The 22,437-nt window shown below is 38.3% G+C and overlaps 1 protein-coding gene across 7 annotated transcripts in view; it reads left to right on the top strand.

Moving 5' to 3' along the window:
* CEP89 (centrosomal protein 89) overlaps positions 1-22,437 on the top strand; it is a 45,377-nt gene that overhangs the window by 21,512 nt on the left and 1,428 nt on the right. For 3 of the 7 annotated variants that reach the window (XM_064459531.1, XM_064459530.1, XM_064459532.1), the window contains 2 exons: positions 1,307-1,396; positions 16,347-16,516. In XM_064459531.1, the coding sequence (XP_064315601.1) occupies positions 1,307-1,396; positions 16,347-16,516 (260 nt within the window). Of the gene's footprint in view, positions 1-1,306; positions 1,397-3,811; positions 4,197-7,532; positions 7,647-7,911; positions 7,981-16,346; positions 16,517-22,437 lie in introns of those variants that run through there. The other 4 variants (XR_010374276.1, XR_010374277.1, XM_064459534.1 and 1 more) reach the window with 4 other exon arrangements.

The following is a 22,437-nucleotide window of genomic DNA, read 5'->3' as shown; positions in this document are numbered from 1 at the left end:
AGAAAGTTAGACTGCAGGTATCTTGTAGTCAGGTAATCTGGTACGGTTGTCTAATGGGAAGGCCTAGAAAACAAAAAAAAAAAAATTAATTAGAGCCCAGTGATCATGAAGAACCATTACTGAGCATGACATATAATTAAAAATGTATTATAATTCCTCCCACCTCAAAATGCAGTAATGTCAGGTTTATTTACTTACTTCAGCTACTGCTATTACTCTAGCCTTATTCTTTCTTAATTCACTAATTGAATTAAAGCCTTAAGATTCATTTTATGCAAATTTAATCCAGAAGGACAGGAAGAACAGAAAGGGTACAGCACTCAAAGAAATTAGCCTATATTCTTCCTTGATAAGGATTAAAAATAAATAACCTGTAGTAACCACATCTCCACAAAAATAAGTGGATAGTCTTAAATCTACTATTTCCAGGAACAGTGACAGCGTACTGAGAAATCCATTAAGAGTAAAACAGAGCAGCAACAAATTTATTTAAAACAATTTTGATAGTGCAATCCTGATGATGAACTGTAATCGTGAGTTAGCAGCTGTCAAAGTGATTCTTTTATTGTATTGTCTGATTCAGCTGCCACACAGTAAATCAAAATGTCACCAATTGAGCATGAAGCTCATAGTCTGCACCGATGCTTGTTAATTTTGACTTCTGTGAAAGGAGATGTGCCTCTGAAGTGATATGGGTAGTTCAAGGCTGATCCTAAAACCTGGTTATTTCTCCATGGATTTAACAGTTGAAACCTCTTATAGTTTTAAAATTATTTCATTGTTTACAGCTTATGCAGTTTTTTATTTGTTTGCTTTTTATATCTGAGAGAGAATGTTGTGCTTATGAAATGATGGAAACAGTCATAAGACAGAAAAATTTCATAAGCCACATGTCAGATTCCTTGCCTGAACCTCTGTCACTTTCAAGGGCTCTTTTGAGAGCAGACTACTAAATCCGTCACAGAAGGATGCGTCTAATGCATACAAATGGGATCCCTACATATACATACACACCCCTGTAGAAAAATATGCAGAATCGGTTGGGTTTACAGTATTAGTAGCTATGATCCTTTCAGAATAAAATGGTTTCAAGGTATTATTTTGTTAGTGAGATAGTATTTGCAGTCAGTTGACAAATTATTAATTAGTCATTATTAGAATAATTTTCAGGATTCTTTTTCCATCTTGGTTCTTCAGAGTATAAGGAGCTCAAAACAGAATAGCTTTGTCTTCCTCAGCGTATGTATTTTGTCTGCCCTGTCTAAAGTAATGATTACATTGAGGTATGTGTGCTATATGTTTGCAGGCCAAATGTTTGGAAAATGAGAATCATGGTGTTCTTAACAAAATAGTAGAAGGCAGTCTACGCTTAGGAAGATTGGAAGAAAAAGTTAAGGTAAGCATTATTTCTAAGCTAAATATTATGTAACAAATTTTGGTTTTTTAATGAGAAAAGTCAGTAGTTAATCTGTGTCAGTATTTTTATGAAAGACTTACGGATTATTTTAGAAAGGGTTTTAAAACAAGGAAAATAGATTATCATTATAGTTTTCACAATTATCTTTTTCTATTGTATTTGTACATTGCATGTCTGTCAGGTCATTGCATTTACATCATTACCTGGAGAATTATAACTAGTTATAAAAATAAAGCATCATTTTTAATTATTTGTATTTCATTTTTTGCTCTGTGGTGTAGCCCAATTACTCTCTTTCCTACTTTTTTGAGGCCATAGTAATGCTTCAACTTGAAGTCTGTTATAATTAGATTTGGAGGAATGAAAAACCTATCTCAAGTGTACAGTTATCCTCAAGTACTTTCATATGGCCACAGGGTAGGAGGTTTAAAAACACAGAGGATGTTCAAACATCTAGCCTAATTAGAGAATACGTTATTGGTTATCTTTACAACCATCTAAACAAATACAAGGCATAGTGCATAATTGCAGTATAACAGCCTATAGCGTGAAATACATTTGAAACTTTAATGTTTTAACATCTTTGGTGCTACAGTAATTGCTTTTACTGTAAACTCAAAAAAGGAAGGAGAAGGATATCTGGCATATTAGTTTCTATACAGAAAGTAATATATATTACTTTGAAAAACTGCTTTATACTAAGTCAAGTTTGTGCAGTTTACCCAAAAGCAGAGAGTCTCCATACATTGCACTTCTCCAGTCGAGACCCACTCTGCTATTCCTGTATGAAATACACAAAAGCGCACCACTGTGTTAATGGAGACCAGCTCCTTCTGCACTTTCCTTGTGAGGATCAACACAGCCCAGGAATTAGCAACAAAGAAAATAAACCAAATCATAGATGGAGAGAGAGAACAGTAAGCTGAAAAATAGCTAGAATTTGTAAGGAACCCTTTATAAAACCTAAATGCATGAAACAAAACCATGAAAGAACTCTCTAATGATACTAATACTGCTATAAAAAGTTTTTAGCCATTTCTGCCCTCATTCACATCTATCTAAATTTTGAGAACATCTCCCCTGCCAAGACAGCGGCTTGTATTCTTAAATACAGGTTTTCTGCAATTTCACAGATCTGTGACTAATATAAGGGATAGAGAACAGACTTGCATAAAAATAAGAATATTTACCCGCAGTACATGCTGTGAATCTAGTGCAAAACCAAATAACATTTTTAAATCTATCTTAACCTATCAACTGTTAATGGAAACTAGAAAAAAACAGCCTGTAAATAAAGTTCTTAAATATTGCTGTTTCTGTTTAGCAAAAGTAGGACTAATCTACTTGCAAAACCTTATTGTTCTTATTTTTTGTCAGTAAAGCAGAGGCCTTAAACAGTTATAAAACATCTTAAAATATAATCTACTTCTTGGTTATCGTATTAATTGAACTTTGCTAAAACCTAGTATCATTTATTTCTTTGCTGAAAACATCTTAATTTCTTAAACACCTCCATCAGGTAATCAACTTTTCTAAATAGAGGCTTTATTAATTTGTTCTCTTCAGTGATTTATGGAGAGTTGTGGGGATTCTTCTGTTTTACATAAAAAAACCCAAACATTTTCTTAAGTCTAAATACATTGTCAAGCTTTTAGTTTGGTTCTTTTAAGTCACAAGACTTCTTTAATCCCAATATGTAATGCAGCTCCTCAGACAGGACAGGCCATATTCCACACACTGCTTTTCCAGGTGCTGCCGATAAAAATTCAGGTGAATGTGGAAAGGCAAAAGGATTCTTCGCTTGAAATGTAGGAGCATGTTTACCTCCACTAGTCATGCACAATTCTAACAGCTGTGAAACTTGAACAGCAGCTTACTGTAAGATTACGTACTTCTTACTTAGTTGACTGAGATAGGTTGGAGGTCTCATTAGTCTGACTGTATCAGCTGGAGGAATACAACTTTCAGGTGCTTCAGGAAATCACAAATTGGGTAACTGCCCTGTATGTTGAGTTAGAGGATAAACCTGTTATGAGGTGTAATCTGTCTCTAGTGATAATAGTTATTTAAAATGCATTCATTTTTCTGAAAGGGTGATATTAACTATTGGTAACGTGAGCATTACACTATTTCTTATCTTAGAAAAGGGTGTTTTGCATTGGCTTTTATCCAGCTTCACATAAGAAATACAAATTATATCCTATGAATTAGAGCATACAGTCCTTGGGTTATGGTGAGAGAAAAGCTTCTAGTCTACAGGTTTGAGTTACTTACAAGTGCCTACAACATGAGTCTGCATTTCTACTTAGGAGACATAACCAGGTATCTTAGGTTTACCTTTTGGTGAATTCATTGCCTCAGATCTCAGCAGGCTCATCCAAAACCATGTTACAGGTCAGATGCACCGTATGTGTGTCAAAAGATTCTCTGGGACTTCTTTCACATCACTGCAAATGTTATTTGAGGGGAGGAAAGAAGACAGGCTAGGTGGGACAGCCATTCTTCACTGGAAACACAAGGCACGTACCCTACGGACGGTGGTCGTTCAAAAAGGTGGCAATTCCATTCCCTTTAGATCACTTCCCTCCGACGTCAGGTCATTTGTGCTTTGCACATGAAAGTGGATCTGGTCTTCTGGTCTGGAGTTCTTCCTTTTAGTGAATGCTTTTGGAGAAATTAAATGAACAAAACTCCTGTGTTTTTTGTTTTTCATTGAGAAGTCTCAAAATAAATCAAGATCTGGCAGATTTGTTATTAAATACAGAATCACTATGAAAGTCTTTAAAGCTAAATAACAGGTTATCACTAAAATAAAACCCAAACCCATGTAGCTATTTATATACACAGCTTTATTATGTAACTTATACTGTGCATGCTTAAGGTAGCAAATTGAAAGTGCTTCTCTTTATAAATACCCATTTTTAGTTTGGGACTTAGTAATTACTGTAAAGAAGCTTTATAAGGTCATTCACTGTGCAAAATGTTTTGTAGGTTATCAGTACAACCATATGAAATTCAGAAAACAGTAGAGCAGTATCAAATAGGTTGAATACAAATATTCAGAATAATAAATAATTTGTTGTGCAGGAACTATGTTAAGGAAACAAAACTTATTTTGGTATTTTAATTTTCAAAACAAATTAGGTTCTTTTCCACTTTTTTTTACACTTTGGTTTATGTCAGGTAATTTTTTCAGGCATACTGAATCATGAAAAACTATTAAAGCTTACTTAAAAACTTCTTTAACTGGCCTTAAGATTCAGCTACAACCTTCTTTGTTGTAATTCTCATAACTCAAAACTTTTCTGAAAAATTTGATTGTAGATCACAATATTTATTGCAACTTTATTCCCCTTTGACATCAGAAAAGATTTGACTCAAATCTGAACTAGCTTGTAATGGGACTCTGTTTTTTTTAAACAGGTCATACACAGAGCATTTCTGATCTCCATCTATTTTTAAAAGCAGTGGCAATGTGTTTGATAAAAAAGGGTGTGGGTTGGGTTGTGGTTTTTTTTAATAATAATAAATAACCTTCAACTATCTGTTCTATTCACAGTTAATGAGATGGTGGTCTAAAACTGTGTATTACTTAAAGAACAGGTGATAGTAACCTCCATCTTTTTAGTAAAGGAAAAAACACCACACCACCATGTTGTCATTTTGCCAGTATTCACACAAGTTATTGTGCTTTAACAAAAATACATCCATGTCATACTATACGCATTTTTAACAGTCCATAAAGGTTAAAGTCTGCGATTAAGTTGTTTTATGGTTCAGTTAAAAATTTACCAAGTGATAAAACACTGCATATCAGGTTTGTGAAGAGCAGTCACAAATTCCATGGCAGAGGCACTGGCAGAAGGCATACACAAGGCATGCAGTTAGACTGCAGGGAACAAAACTCACACACAAGACACCTAGGGTCACTTTCTGAATCATTAGCAAATAGATCCCAAGTGGGAGGGAACCAAAGTAAAGGAATCCAAGCAGCCGTACCAGTATTTACCAGTATTCTGGGTACATGCTTGCATAGCTTTGAAAAGAGATCTTCGCCCAGCTGACTCTGAGAACTTGGAGGTACTGACTCAGTGCCACAGTCAACGTAATGGTCTGAAGCAGTACTTTGGCGGGGAGTCCTTGGGGAGTCTCTTTGTACGTCCATAATTGTAATTACTAAGCAGTTTGATGATCCAGGGGAAGAACTTGAGGAAGCCAAGTTTTTTGGTCTTAAAACCACTTCTTTACAGTCAGAATTCCATGCTGCTTTGTCTTTCTAATATGAGCTTGGGCATAATGTTTGTATCATTGGGGAGTCCTTCATCTTCATGCAACTCTGTCTCACGGCAGCAAAAGGGACAGCTAATGCAGAGACATCCATCTCCTGTGTGAAGTATTTCAGTCAAACATCTAGCACAAATTCTGTGAAGACAATTCAAGATTTTGGGCATATGACTGTGAATAGTAAATCTCTGATAACAGATCTGTGGTCCAGTTCATCAACAGGCACCTTTTCCTCTCTTTCAGTGCAATTCATCTTTAAATTAGACACACTGACAAGAAGTCATCAGATTATAACAAGTTTTTTCATGGATTCTGAACCTCTATTTGATAATAGTTTTGTCATAGGTTTTTTAAAAAAATAGGTAGAAACCTCCTTTCTACTGAAGATATCTAGCATCTCCCACTGTAACTCCCCTCATTTTCAGGCAACTTTACCTAACAGGCTGGCCGTCATTTTTTTTTCTACTATCTTGCTATGCATTGCATTTAGAATACAAAATCGTTATTGGTGAAGAGAAAGTGTTAGAGGTTTGTTCTTAACAATTCCTGAACATTGAGGAACTGTATATTCCAGAAACGCCTGTAACCATTGCATAGCTTACTCTCCATGTTCCTGTAAACCAGCTGCACACTCTAGCACATTTGAATGAAACAAGGGCGCTTCTTCCCCATGTTCCTGTCAACATTGGTCTGGACTTAGGGAAAAGTGCTTTGGGTCTGACATCAGGAGACCATGGATTTATTTATGTCTCTCCACACACATGGCTTTTCTGTCCAAAGAGTATTCCACTTAGTTAGAATTTAGATTTTTCCATTTTGGTGCCCTTGAAAATTCAAGGAGCGTCCCAGTTTTTGTAATGCAGCCACAGAAGAAACTGGTTCCATGGCTCCTCTTTTTGTATCTACAGACATCAGTTATGAAAGGCAACTTAATTATTTAACATCTGCTCTGTGTAAGACTGGAGTAGAAAGCATTAGAATTGGTTACCTTTTTTTTCAATCCAGTTTTGGCAGTATCCAATCATGGTCCTTCTGGCAGGAAGGGAAGACTGTATTTACGAATTTGCATCCCTGTCCCTGAAGGAAACTACCTATAAAACCTGAATAATCAGTATTATATGTAGGAGTTAATATGCTATCAGCAATAATTATAAGATTCCTTGACACATGAAACTTTTTATGACTGAAGTGAAATGATACACTTAGATCTGCTTTTCCATCATCATAGGTCCCTTCCAACTGAACTAGTCTATTCTATTGAATTAAATATCAATACAGAACCAGCAAATTACTATGTATAGACCAGCTTTTATGTAAAAAAAAAAAAAAGAGTTTAAAATAAGATCTCTCTCTTTTTTCCCCCCAACAATTTCAGTATGAAAGGTTAGCATAGCAATTATTTTTTTGGTGAGTTGTTTTGTTGGCTTTTTTTGCATTTGACCTTTAGAATACATACTTTGTTATTAATGCCATATTCATTTTGTCATCATAACACATCCACCTAACCATTTGAGTGTTGGGATTGAGGCTTGTTCTAAGCAATCATTCAGTGCCTACCTAGAAAAGGACCCACGTTCCTGGAATTTTTCCATAACCATTTTCTAACCATGCCTGGTCTCAGTCTTGGATACCACAAAAGACCTAAGGAAGCATTGCCACTAAGTGCAGGAGGTCCAGGGTGTCACTTGTCAACAGAGGGGGGAACTTGAGGGAGGGGGAGAGGAGGGTTCTGTCTCATGAGAGATGCACAAATGTAGTCTTTGCATTATGACCATCATATAATAGCAGGTAATTTTATTTAAACTTTTTACATTTTATGTCTCTTTTATAGAGATTGTAACTGTAATCAAAAAGGAAGATACCTGAATCAGAACATGAGAATAGCACTCTGCCTTCTGCCCTAATTTTTACCATATACAAAGTTGCCAGAGGAACGGGGGTTAAAGTAAGTCCCCTTTGTGTCTTATTCATCCCACCCACTGTTGTTATCAATTAGGCAGCTGTGTCCTCCTTACATGCAAGCTTTGAGCAAAACCAACCAAACAAAACACCCCACAGAACTACTTTTTTCCAGGTTATTTAATTATCTGGTAGAATAATGTCTGATAGAATACGCACCCCTATTTTGTCCCAGATTACCAACTGGGGAACGCAAGGGCACAGGTAGTACAGCATATAATACTGCAACACCTATTTTCCCTTCATTCCAGGACACATTCAGGATCTTTCAGACTTTGTGATGTTAGCTGAAGTATACAAAGAATCCCTAAATGAGGCTTGTAAGTATATGTCACTATTTTGTATACTAGGTAGCTTATTCCCCAGAGTTAACAGTGTTTGTGTAGAAAACAGGTATTCTAGTAAAAATTGAAAGGCAGTGCATTCATCTTGCTGATAAGGAAACATAATTAGAAACAAGTATTCTTTCCCTCAAGTTTTTTTTTTCCACACACCTGAGATGGTCTGTATGCACAGGAGCGAGGCACATGCCCAAATTTACTCTGGCTTCTGCCTGAAACTTTCAATTTCCTTGTACGTCGCCACTCAGTCTAACTGTGACCTTACAGAGCATTTGTGTACTCTGCCATTTGTATTGCTACAAATCAGAGAAGAGATGACAATCCCCAGTAATTTTGACCATGTATCTCAGGCATTCTGAAGAATCTGCTGAGCAGAACCTATTGTTCCATCATTGCTATGACTCATCTGTTCCCAAGATCTCTGTAGCAAATCCAGGAAATGAGGCCCTCTTAAGGAGACTAAGCAGAACAATAGCACAGTGCCTACCCTGCATGCCTGTGTGTGGCTTGTTTTAAGCATATAGGATAGTATCAAACCTCTACTAAAAGCTACTCCCTGCTAACCTGTTTCAGTGCATTCATTTTAGCGGTATTTTCTAATATACTTTAGTTAGCAACAGACACTGTCTCTATCATGGCAGATTACTTTTTCCTTGCTTCATCTTATGAAGTTCAACAAGGAGAAATGTAAGATCATGCACCTGGGAAAACATAATCACAGAATCACAGAATCTTAGGTTGGAAGTGACCTCAGGGATCATCTAGTCCAACCTTTCTGGGAAGAGCACAGCCTAAACAAGATGGCCCAGCACACTGTCCAGACGACTCTTAAAGGTGGCCATAATCCGGGAGTGCAGCACAGACTGGGATCCACCTGGCTGGAGAGCAGCTCTATGGAAAGGGACCTGGGGGTCCTGGTGGACAGGAAGATCAACATGAGCGAACAGTGGCTGCTGCAGCCAGGAAGGCCAACAGGATGCTGGGTTGCATCAAAAAGGGCATCGCCAGCAGAGAGAAAGAAGTCATCATCCCACTCTACTCAGCGCTTGTCAGGCCACACCTGGAGTACTGTGTACAGTTCTGGTCCCCGCTATACAAAAAGGATGTGGACAGGCTGGAAGGGGTCCAGAGAAGGGCTACCAAGATGATCAAAGGACTGGGAAGCCTGCCATATGAGGATAGGCTGGGAGAACTGGGTTTGTTCAGCCTTGAGAAAAGGAGGCTCAGAGGGGATCTCATCACCATGTACCAGTACTTAAGGGGTAGCTACAAAGAAGATGGAGACTCCCTTTTTACACAGAGTCACATGGAGGGGACAAGGGGGAATGGACACAAATTGCTCTTGGGGAGATTCTGATTGGACACAAGAGGAAAATTTTTCGCACTGAGGACAGTCACCATTGGAATAATCTCCTCGGGGAAGTGGTTGACTCAGCCCCGTTGGCCACCTTCAAGAGCCGTCTAGACAGGGTGCTGGGCCATCTTGTCTAGACTGTGCTCTTCCTAGAAAGGTTGGACTAGATGATCCCTGAGGTCCCTTCCAACCTGGGATTCTGTGCTCTAAATCATGGTGCTTAACTTTTGAGTGATGTCTGAGGATGGCTAGCAGCTGGAAGTCACCTTTGGTCACCACAGAAACATGCATTCATCTCTGGCAAGTGGCTTTTGTCTCAGTCAATCCTATTTAAGCAGTGGACGGGAGATGGAGGAGTGCATTATTTCAGTGCGTTCTCCAAAGAATCAAAACCAACAGAGCATAGTTTGTTCTTTTGCTGTCCATCACAGTCAGAACAGACCTGTGGTTTTCCAGATACAATCATCGCCTATAACTGCACTACAGAGCCATATAATGGTGACAAACCGCAAAAGTTAACTGTCCAAAGCTGCAAAAAGTTAATCCCCTCTGAGGCTTTTAAAAATTCCCTTACCTATTTCCAGAGTTGAACAAAGGCAAGAACCCTTAAAAAACCAAAGGTTATACAAATATACTTTTTTTTACCCTGTATGCTATTCTTCAAGGATTATTATTTTAGTTTCTTCAGTTTTGTGTGTTTGTTCCTTAAACCTTCTAAAATGAATGACCACTCACAGGTAAAGATCCTAAAGGAAAATTTCTTAAGCACTGACAGCAGTTTTATGAACTCAGAGATTCTTCTTTAAAAAGTAGTGCTAGGTTCCTGCTTGAATATTTTTGGAGGTTTCCAAGCCAAATAATAAATTTAAATTGACAATTTCTGAATGAGAACAAGTGACAACACTAAGCCCTCGAAAGTACACTTGGTAGTCAAAATAGTTTGCAGAGAAACTAGAATCACCTTAATGCTGTATGTAGAAAATTCCAAACTAGTATCTAGCTACCAACGTGATAAGTTAGATCAAAGCCTCAAATTTTTCACAATAACAAACTAAAAAGTCACGTTTTCTACAGCAGGATTTCGCATAATGACGACTCCTAACAGGACTGGAATTATGGGGGTTGTGTGTTTCACTGTTTTGGTTTTTTTACAACCCTTCAGTTGTACAATAACAACTACAGAAATTTGATTTGATTGCTGCTATTGATGTGTAATCTCTAAAATAAGAGATTGCATATGACAGCTGATCACTAAATGTATGTATTTTTAATTTACTTTTTTTTTCAAAGTATTAACATACCACATCTGAGATCTCCTTGTACCTCTTTGAGGTAGGAGAAACTGCACATACCAGAAAGTTTAGCAAGTTACTTTGTCACTAGAGCTTGAGGAGGAGAAGGCTAGAAAATCTCTGCTGGGAGAGTGGTGGCATGTTATAAAGCAATGGAATTAAGAGTAAACGTTTAGCATTAACACATTTAAGTACCTTTTAAAACTTCAGGTTAAGTCTTTTGAACCTTTTAGGATAAACCTGCAATGTAACAAGAGCAAATATTTCCTAAATGTTGCCTTGATGCTACAGCCCAATATTTGAGTTGTTCATCTGTCCCGCTACTGTAGCAGTGCTTTTTTCATAGAATTAATAAAACTAAGTCACTTGCTGTGCTACTCAGAAATGGAAATTCAGCATTACCAAATCTTCCCTCAGCTCTCAAAAGCTTGCTATTACCAGGAAAACACCCAGTTTCATAAAAAGAAGTTTCTAGCCCTCCTGGTTATAGAGGTCTGTCTTTAAAATTTGAAAAGTTTAAAACGAGGGGAAGAGACTTCTCCTGTATTTATGCAACTTCTGTTCTGTGTGGAAATAGAATACTTCATCATACCCCTCTTTTGGGTACAAGAGAAGAGAATTAAGACATAAATAAGTTAAATAGGTTAAAGAAATAGAATAAGATAAAAATAAGTTGAAGAATAGAGTAAGATAATAAGGAAATATCCTGTATAAAGTAATTTCTCTAGTGAGCTATTAAGTTTTATGATAATTCCAGCTTTAAATTTTTTTCACAGTATTGGATTAGTTTGCAAAGTGTTTTATGTTCATGGTGCTCCTAAATAAAATATGACTCAAGTAATAGAAATTTCAATTTCTTTTTCTTGTGTCAATTTTATCTTATGTCTCTAAAATACAAAGTCAGTCCTGTTGATCTGATACTAGATTATTTTTTGTCAAAGCAGGTCATGTACACATACAACTATCTCATACCTTTGGACACATAGTTTTAAAGTTTCTCCAGCATAAACAGTTTTCCCCTTTTTATACGATTTCCTAACTATTTACCCTTCATGTATGTGCCAATATCAATCTGCAGATAAGGAGGCTTATTTACTGTGGCACATAAAATCACAGCTACAACTGCACGTTTTCTTCATTCTGTTGGCTTTTGAATTTAAAAGTTTCCACATTCCTTTTCACTGAGACTGAATAGAGGCTTTGAGAAACAGAAAACAAGCCCTTAACAGACCAGAAATCCAGTGTTTGTAAGGAAATTTTTTTTTTTATTAACACCACAATACTGTCTGGCAAAAGACATTCTTTTACAAAAACTTCTGAAGATACAGGCTGTCACTTTTCATCTGTCACATCCAATATTACTGGGAAGGTTAGCGGTATAAACATTGTCTGTGTCTACTATTAAAAAGGGACTCCCTTCCCAACATCTGACTTCTTACACAGCCCTGTGTAAGAGAACTGTCTGTGATCTCAATTACTGTATTTTAGAAGTTTTTAGAAGTTGTCATGGGAGACAACTGGCAATGTTCCATAGCACCCAGTAAAAATTTAATCAGGATTCCCATTTCAGGGCTGTTCTGTCAGGATCAGAATTATAACACTTTTTATACAGACAATTTTCTTCAGATGGTACTTGAATTCATCTCTTTTGGAAGGAACGATACTAATTTTTACTGGTAAAGGATATAAGAAAAACAGTAGATGATTGACAGAAATTAGCTTTATTGCCTCACCAAGGATCCTGGGACCAGATCACAGAATGGTAGGGATTGGGAGGGACCTCTGAAGATCATCTTGTCCAACCCCCCTGCTTGAGCCGGCACACCCAGAGCAGGGGGCACAGGAGCGCATCCAGGCGGGTTTTGAATGTCTCCAGGGAAGGGACTCCACAGGCTCCCTGGGCAGCCTGTGCCCCTGCTCTGGCACCCTCACAGTAAAGAAGTTTTTCCTCATATTCAGGTGGAACCTCCTGTGTTCCAACTTGTGCCCATTGCCCCTTGTCCTGTCATTGGGCACTAATGAAAAGAGTCCAGTCCCATCCTCTTGACACCCACTCTTCGGATATTTATAAGCATTGATGAGATCCCCCCATAGTCTTCTCTTCTCCAGGCTGAACAAACCCCAGTCTCTCAGCCTTTCCTCATGAGGGAGATGCTCCAGTACCCTGATCTTGGTAGCTCTTCGCTGGACTCTCTCCCATAGTTCCCTGTCTTTCTTGAACTGGGAAGCCCAAAACTGGACACAGCACTCCAGATGTGGTCTCACTAGGCCAGAGTAGAGGGGGAGGATAACTTCCCTCGACCTGCTGGCCACACTCCTTTTCATGCACCCCAGGATACTGTTGGCCTTCTTGGCCACAAGGGCCCAGTGCTGGCTCAGGGTCACCTTGCTGTCCAGCAGCACTCCCAGGTCCTTCTCAGCAGAGCTGCTTTCCAGCAGGTCAGCCCCCAGCCTGTACCGGTGCATGGGGTTGTTCCTCCCCAGGGGCAGGGCCTTGCACTTGTTCTTGTTGAATTTCATGAGGTTCGCCTCAGCCCAGCTCTCCAGCCTGTCCAGGTCTCGCTGGGTGGCAGCACAGCCTTCTGGTGCATCAGCCACTCCTCCCAGCTTGGTATCATCAGCGAACTTGCTGAGGTTACACTCTGTCCTTTCGTCCAGGTCACTCATGAATATGTTGAACAGAACTGGACCCAGCACAGAGCCCTAATCGTTACATGTATCATGGCCAGCAGCCTACACTTGTAGAAATAATGTTTTGTTGGCTTGCTATCCAGAATTCTCCAATTTCCAGTTTGTAATTCAGTACATGAGACAAAAGAATTATGCTACCCAGGAGTATTCCTTCCTGAAACTACTGTAGAAGAGTAAATTGTGTCTTCAGTACCAGCTGCTGCTGCATCCATGATCATTCCTCATCTCAGGTACTTACTATATACCTGTGATGCCATGACCTTGGCAGACTACCCTTTTCAGCTTTAGAGGAAGATATTGTCACTTCCAGCTACATGTAATTACCCTCTTCCTGAAAACTGTTGTCTCCAGCAGTCTGTTTGCTGCTAACCTGCTTCACTTCAGAGGAAATCAATAGGAGGTTGTCTTGAACAATTCAAAGGTGGTAGCCTGCTCTGAAGGATCTGTAAGTGCCAGCAGCTGCGCATGCCAGTGTACCCAGAACCACCCTGACCTGCTCTGGTTCTCATAGGCGAGTATGCAGGAGTCTAGGCCCTCTTCACCCATCCTGCTGAAGTTCTGCTGAGATAGCTTATGCTTTTTAAATAGACTTAGTTATAATCAATCATAGGAGCAAGATCAGAACTGTGTATCCCTCATATCTAGTTTCATGCCCTAATCATTAGGTCAGAAAATGGTGCACTTTTGTCCTTTGTGCCCCATTAATTTTGCAACCATTCTGCCCATGTGACACAGCTTCCTTCAGCTGGCAGATGAAGAGAGGCATGCCAAGCCAACAGAGACAGCTATGGAAAATGTAGGAGCCTCAGGCTTGAACCATCTCAGGCAGAGTACAGCGTAAAACACAGACCTCCCACTAGCCGCATAAGCAATGACCACTGGAAAAAAAATTTATTTCACCAATACTATTGGTTGCTTTCTTTATCAGCCTTTTGTGTGTTAAAAGGGAGAGGAAGTTCTCTGTAGTTCTCTAAAATAATTATAGGCACCTGCCCTAAAGGGAGCATTTCAGGATTTAGGTCAGAGCTGAAGGCAGCATTTACTGACAGAGGTGAAAGGTCAGCTGTTTTCCTGTGCTCTGCACTTCCTCTAGGCTAGCTCTAAGCAACCCTCTGCTCAGAAGGAACATATTTACCTTTATCCTCCTGTAGCATTTGTCATGGTTTAACCCCTGCTGGCAACCAAGCCCCATACAGCCACTCGCTCACTCCTGCCCTACCCCCAGTGGGATGAGGGAGAGAATCAGAAGACTAAAAGTGAGAAAACTCATGAGTTGAGATAAAGACAGTTTAGTAACTGAAGTATAATAATAATAGTAATGAAAAGAAAAGCAACAACAAAAGAGAAAGACAAGCGATGCAAATGGAAAACAATTGCTCACCACCAACTGACCGATGCCTAGCCTGTCCCCAAGCAGCAGTCCCCAGCCAGCTTTCCCCTAGTTTACATGCTGAGCATAATGTCATATGGTATGGAATATCCCTTTGGCCAGTTGGGGTCAGCTGTCTTGGCTCTGCCCCCTCCCAGCTGCATGTGCATCTCCAGCCTTCTTGGTTGATAGACCATGAGAAGCTGAAAAGTCCTTGACTTGTGCGAGCACTGCTCAGCAACAACTAAAGCATCAGTGTGTTATTGACATTATTCTCAAACTAAATCAAAAACACAGCACTGTACCAGCTGCTCGGAAGAAAATTAATTCTATCCCAGCCAAAACCAGGACAACATTACAAGCCCAGGCATCTAACTTTGCATTTTGAAGACTTCTCTGGCAAGCTAAGAAGCTGAGTGATGTGACTAGTTAACTTGCAGGCTTCTAATTATTTTCTTAGAACTGACAGGAAAAAGCTAGAAAAAACCCTATGGAAGTCAGACTTAAATACTGAATGACTAATGTTCTTAGTAAATGTTATTATTTATCACTATGCCATTGCCTCCCGAAAATGAAACTCCAACATGACACATTTTACAAGAGCTAAAAAGGAAACAGTTTGTGGAAAGGATTATGTAGCTTGCAGCACCTACCTAAAAATGCCCATTTTTTTTTTCTCCTTCCTCCAAAAGGCATAGTCAAACTTTCTGCTCTGATTCAGATGAAGATAAAACCTTAGTGGTTAACACCTTAGATAAAACTTTATATTAGCAAGCCAAAAATAGCAGTATTTTCAAAGCTTCACTAAATAGTTTGGAGTTTTTATCAAAGGACATGCTTCCATCCCAGAACTCTGTCCAATAGCCTATGTCAAACATGACATCTGCAGATACAATAACAGTTTAAGCATTCTGTTTGTAATCACAAGAAAAAAGCTAATACTGGATAATACCTGTTGGTTTTGTCGAGAGCAGCATCACGTAGAAATGTGTAACAATACAGAAGCCATATTTTTCAATCCCTCGTGTGCTTGTGTAATTTAATGGGGAAGTTATTTCAGAAAGCAAAATCACTTTGTACAAGAATAATTTCTTGGTTTTGAGATTAGACCAATATATTTGGTTATTACTGCCAATAAACAAAAAGTCACTTGTGCTTTACTGAACAGAAGGAACTATTATGTGAAGCAGCAAGATATTTTAAAACATGAAGCCACTTCTTTTCTTCCTCTTAAGATTAAAGAGCTAACAGAACACAAACACTTTTTCTTGGTATGCACTGATAAATATGTGACTGTTGGACAAGTGGTAAGCAACATAAGCTGTTAAAGCATAGCTTTGCGTCTTGGAAAACAAAACCATTTTTTGCAGCTAGTTCTTTTCACACATAAAACAAACATACGATATGGTAGTCATTACACACTGGTTTTATATGCAGAATAATGTACAAGTGGAATACCTTCATATTAACAAATAGGTAAAAAACCCATAATGCAACCTACCTGACATATTTAAGCAAGCCTGCACAGATGTAGAGATTAAATAGCAAATTAGTATCTCTAGCTATTTCTTTTGTTGGCAGTGAGTTGTCCTTATTTCTCCTATAATCACAGTTTTCCTATTACCTTTAACCCCTGCAGGTATATAAAAAGAAAGCAGCTGGGAAGCTTGGAGATATCAGTCTCAGGATGACTGAGCAGGAGAAAGAATTTGCTGAGAAGACTGCTCAGTACCAGCAAGAAATGAAGCACCTCCAACGTCTGCTGCAAGACAAGCAGGAAACCCTTGATGAAGTATTGCAGCAGAAAAGGTCAGTCAGTCACAGACAGAAGGAATCCCATTAGATCTGATGGGTAAAAGGGGTGGCGGGAGGCAACTGCACATAGCTGCATGGTCTTACTTTTCATCACAGCCTCATATGGTATATTCCAGGTATCTTTTCTTGCTCATGTTTCAGCTATGCTGAAAATGCTGAAGTGCTCCTCTTAATTCCATCCTTCCCAGCTCCAGAAAAGACCTTCTGAAGGAGGAATTTATTCTGGAGGACTACTGCTGCTCTTAATATTTCTTCTTAAGAATATCCACCTGAGCCTAGTCTTCGATCATTTGGAGGGTCTATAAATTATCAAGATACATGTTAATTATTTAATAGCATCTTCTACTAATGGCTGAACACTTTCCCCTCCATCCCTCTCAACAGTTTCCAGAATAGCAGGAAATTAAAGGAATCTAATGAGTACACATATGATGGATTTCCTTTAGGAATCTACCTTACTGCTCTGTTAATAAGTGACATAGATTGGCTACATGCAGAATAAAAAGAAGATAATTTAACAGATTTATATAAGATGAGGACTGTCAACGTTGAGATATCCTTTAACACAGAGTCCTTTAAAGGATTTTTTTCCCCTCTGGTAGCGGAAAGCTTCATAGAACATTCAAGTTACCAGCCTACAGGAAAAACATTTACAGCTAAAGAGAGGTAATTAAGCAGTCATTTTGCAAGTCATCTCTGCCGTTATGAAATAATAGGTTTCAAGACAATAGAAAAACAGGGCTTGGCATCGTATAGGTTCTGTCAGCACAGTTCCTCTCAATTACTTTGTATGCTGCTATTAAACAGGTGTGAGTACAGGAATTGTACAATGAACATCCCACTAATCTCTAAAATTTCCATGAGAAAACAGTATTTTGACTATTCCACATTTCTCTGGAAATAATTATTTAGGATTTTTAATTAAGTGCCTTCCATACCTCTGGGCCCGTGACAAGTTTTTACATTAGAGAACAGGTAGTTAAATAAAGAAGTTTTTTTCAGTGTAGGATAGAGCATAGTTCAAAGTCTCATAAAATGGATCATTCAAAATTTACCTTTCTAGCCCCAAAGTAGGTAAATGAGATTCTGTAATACAGCCATGTCAAATTATTAATTAAACTTTCCCTACGTTACACTAAATCACTTTCCTCTTCAGTCTGAATTGACTAATTTTTTTTCCTTCTTTATGAAGACACACAAAATTAATACTTGCAACTAACTTCTAAGAAACAAGAACTGCACCTGGAACTACAACATAGTAGTCCATTTCACAACATGATGATAAAGAAAAATGGTTTATGGAAACAAGATGAACCTCACAAAGAAATATCTTCCATTTCTGTAGTCTCCTGCATTAATGAACAGTGTAATTGGTGACTGCCTTTTTGTGGTGGTAGTTAAGCCTTAACAGTGTTTATTAGAGTATAATATAATGAACACAACTCTGAAAGTAAGAAATAATTTTTATGTTCCTCTTTCAGGTTGTATTTTGGTTCATCTCATCATCCACTATTTTCCTTTGATAACTGTGTTAAAAAATCTAGATTAAAAAAATGAAACATCACTGAGAAGTTAGCTGAACTCTACACCTATATAAGAAAGAATATATTTTTATTCTTATAAAACAAAATCAATAAAACCAACTAACACCATGGCTAATACTGTTCATATAAACTAGTGCCCTCATGTTCCTTTATTCATCTCAAGTATCATGGTGATATAAAGTAGTTTCCCAAGGTCATCCAAACACACATGCACTCTGTTATGCCTACCTGCCAGAAATGAAACACGTATTTTGGTCAGATTTGTGCATTTCCGGTTTTGTAAGGCTTATTATTTTCTCCCTTCCTTCCCTTCACACAGATACAGAAATAAGGAAGGGAAAATTACTTGTAGTTTAGATGTTGCTAGTCATCTGTAGCTTGGCAACGGACATCACTAGTGCCAGGACAGTACCAAACATTTATATTTATTTCTGTTAGTTCTGTTTATGGAATAAATTTATCATCTAGAAAACTGTCTAGCTAATAATGTTATACAGGTTTTTTGAACTGAAACAATAAGGTAAACGGATACAATAACTATATTGTATATTAGATTCTCTAATTTCAGTGTTTAAGTAATGAAAATCAAAGTAGCATGCCACATTTTAAGCAGGGAAGCCAGTTGAATTCCATTTAGCTGAAGGTATGCTGAGTATTTGGATAGCTGGATAAATTTGTATTTTATTAAAGTTACAATTTCTCTTTAGGAAGACTATAAATGAAATTAAGCTATTTTAAAAGGCACTGACCACAGTCTAGTCAAAAGCACTGTAAGTACTGTAAGACAGAGCTTTTCCACGTAACTGCTTTTGCTCTTGCATTTAGTTTTACAACAGTGGAAATCATGAGATGAATCATGCCAAGTCTGACTCAGCTACTGACATGAAATTCTTTATCATAAAAGTTTCCCACATCTATTGTTGGTGGTAAGTTTTCTTGTAAAACAAGGGAAGATACCACTTCAGGTCTGGAAACAGCACTGCTCTTTCAGCGATCAACAGTGATCAGAGATCAACAGCCCAACCTTATTGATCTGAACAGGACTAGAGCAAACGTGGCAGGTCAGGACCCTCTTACCATGGCAGGCTGCACAGTACCAATGTGCCCAGAGGCAGAGTTACTGCAGATCACAGCATGGTCAAAAGGAACGTTTGTTTAGACATTGGCACAGTAGCAACACTCATGTGCTTCTCCATTTTTGTTCCTTCTGTCATCATTCTGTTTTTAACAAGTCTACATCCAAACTAACACGGAAAATTTTCTCCCCTCCTGCATCACCTTTTACCTGATGCCAAAATCCAGGGTTTGCACTACTCACCCATTACATCCAAGGGAACAGAATTTTTTCACTTGGTTTTCAAGAAGAAATGCATATAAATATAATTGTCCTTTTGATAAATAAAAGCTTTTAAAGCTTATAAAGACATGCAAACTTACCTTCCTGGAAGCTGCTCTGTAGAGCCTTCTCAATAATTACAGCCTTTGCTAGAGAACATTGGAAATTCACAGCAACCTTTTGCCTAAAGCAACTGACAAGAAAAAAGGATCATTTTCTGTTCTCCAGGTAGCTGATAATCATAATGACATTTTCATTGTTTACTGAGTATTCTTATGAGTCATCATTATCACATAACATTCCTTAAATTTCAGATGTAAACAAAGTTGTTAATGTGGTTCTAGGGTAGAAAACCAAGTTTGTTTTCCCTTGAACTTTCTAGAAAACCAGGTGCCTCAAGTCTTATTTCACAGGATGCTGCTTACCTTTATGAGTTTCCTAGGTCACAATGTATTTCTTAAGTCTTGTGCAGAGGTACAGTACTTTGAGATGGTTACTGCTGCTGGACTTCGGATGTTAAATGCAGGTGAAAGCCTCAGTAATGAAACTGCCTTAGACTGTCCTCAGAAGAGAGACCACAGTAGGAAAGCTTTGCAGCCATGCACAGGCAAGGGAGGGGAGCTGCCATACCTGTAAGGTTACATATGAAATCGTAACCATGATCAAAATTGTTGATCTTTGCGATAAAGATTATTTAAATAAACTGTTAAAGGATAGATGAAAATTAATTATTGAGCCAGCAGCCCAAATAAGGTTCTCAGAGATTAAGGCTGAAGAAATTCAGTTCAGTGAGGGCAGAAAGCTCTCTGTTTTGTAAAGAATAATTTGCTGCTGTTACTTTTTCATCTTCAAACATCAGAGGCATTGGCATTTTGCTTACTCTCAACAAGATATAAAACCTTATATTTTGGCTATGTTAGGGGTTGAATGGAATTTTAATTTTTACTCATTTGAGTAACAACAGCCTACATTTATGAGTAAAACTTAATGCTTTTTGCCTAAAGACAGCAGGGAAACAGGACCCATTTACTACCGAGTACATACCTAGCTCTAAATGCCAAGTGACAGAGACTTGTGTTTGAAGCTGTGAACCAGCTGCTATGGGCACAATGGAATAGCAAGGGTCACTTATTTGGCTGTGAACTGTATAGGGTAACATCAATGTAGCCATAGTCAAGGATAGTAATGCTTTGCAGAGCTTGAGGGAATTTCTGGTGAGATCCAGAAGAGTGTAAGAGAAGGGTAGTGAGGGCCATTGCCCAGTGAAGTAGGAGCAAGGAAATTTTGGTGTTGAGAAAAACGTACAGACCACCAGCAGCTATGGTAACCAAGCTGCTGTGTAATCCAAGTTCCTAAGACAGCTGGGAGGTTGTGACTAGCAAGAGTAAAGGCACCCTGTCCCGAACCCATCCTGCTGGATGTATTTTCATGTTTTGATTGGGTCAGAATTTTAGAACAAAAAAAAGGCAGTGACAAGTGTGTGCACAGCCAGGGGCATCTGCAGTGTGCTTCCTTGACAACAACATGCTTTGACTGCTCATTCCAGAGCAAAATCAACAAGCGCTTTCATATTCTGCATCTCTCAGCTCTGTTTAAAAATTAATCTTCTAAGAAGAGTACATATACACCACTATCTCTAAAGGAATCTGCTTGTTTCCTTGCTGCTGAAGTAATTTTAACCATGTGAATACTTTAAAAACTAATCTCTCTGAACTATTTTTTTCTAAAATCAATGCAGTCGCCATTGAACTGAACATATGGACTGAAAATGAGCATCCCATTTGCCAGCATGCTGACAGCATTGAACAGCAATTTGGAATGCAGTAGTCTTTAGTTTCATCTTCAAATTTTCTCTGCCTCAAGCTCATACAAGCACTAACAATTAAACAATATTTAAAAAGCTCTTGGTTTTAGAAATTAGCAGATGAAATAAAGCCTGGGTAATGTTCTGCACTACAATAAGGGTAAACCAGATTAAGCTCTTGAACATTAAGAGAAGAACATGAGTGCTGGGCACACGGCATACAGACTCCAGTTGGAGAGAAGTAGCAGCAGAAGACAGGAGCTTGCCCCAGTCGAGATAGGAAAATTCATTTAAAAAACAAGATGCTGAAAACATACCAAGATCACATTACAAAGGGCCAGAGACAACCAACAGGTGAAACTCAGGAAAATTTGTTGGGGGAGTTCAGTCATGTAACTTTACTCTTTGTGCCTCACATCCCCCCAAATGTAAGCTGAGGATAATGGTAATTGCCTTCATAAAGCATTTTGAAGCATGTACTGAGTAACTGGTAGTATTAGACACTTACTGCTGGCTTGAAGAGAAATATACTTTGTGAGAACAGAGTAATCTACAGTTTTGGCATTTCAAAAATGAGAGGTTGCTTCTCAATAGCTTTTTAGAGACATGGCAGAAATGGCAAGGTCCAACTCACTAATGTGGTGTCTCATGTTGAGAAGTCTTGAGCCTTTTCAAGAAGACTCGAGCAGTCTTAGGCTACTGTTAGCAACTGTACTGCTCTCACCTGCCACCTTTTGCTTTAGTTCCATTCTTAATGGTATACAAGGATAATCTTAAGGCCTTCTTAATGAGGTTTTTTCTTCATCTTCTATCTATATATCCAGTCATAAGGTGAAACACAAAATGAACTGGTACTATGTCTGGGCCTCTTTTTACCATTTTTTGTTTAATGCTCTTAGTGTTATTGATCACAAAGGGCCCTGTAAGAAATACTGATTATGCATTTTTTAGTATACACCTTTTGCCAGAAATGTAGCCTGACAGCATTTAATCTTAACACATTTATATTTGCATTGATTTGTTTCTCATTTTTAGAACCTGATATTCAGGACTTGTGTAAAGGGCTAGATCCATCACATGCTTCAGTTAGTGGCTTGAAGTGATGGTGGTAGAGAAGTCTGTACCATTAAGATTCGTGTGCTCATTTTCTGCGCAATAGCTTTCCTTTCCACTTCAAATTATCTCAATTTTCTGATTATTTTGTATTTTGATATATTCTAGAAGCAAGTCG

This window comes from Phalacrocorax carbo, chromosome 8 (genome assembly GCF_963921805.1).
Source record: "Phalacrocorax carbo chromosome 8, bPhaCar2.1, whole genome shotgun sequence".
In the NCBI taxonomy this organism is placed as follows: Eukaryota; Metazoa; Chordata; class Aves; order Suliformes; family Phalacrocoracidae; genus Phalacrocorax; species Phalacrocorax carbo.
Note: the sequence above shows the minus strand (reverse complement) of the source record. Positions and strands in the feature narration are given on the sequence as shown.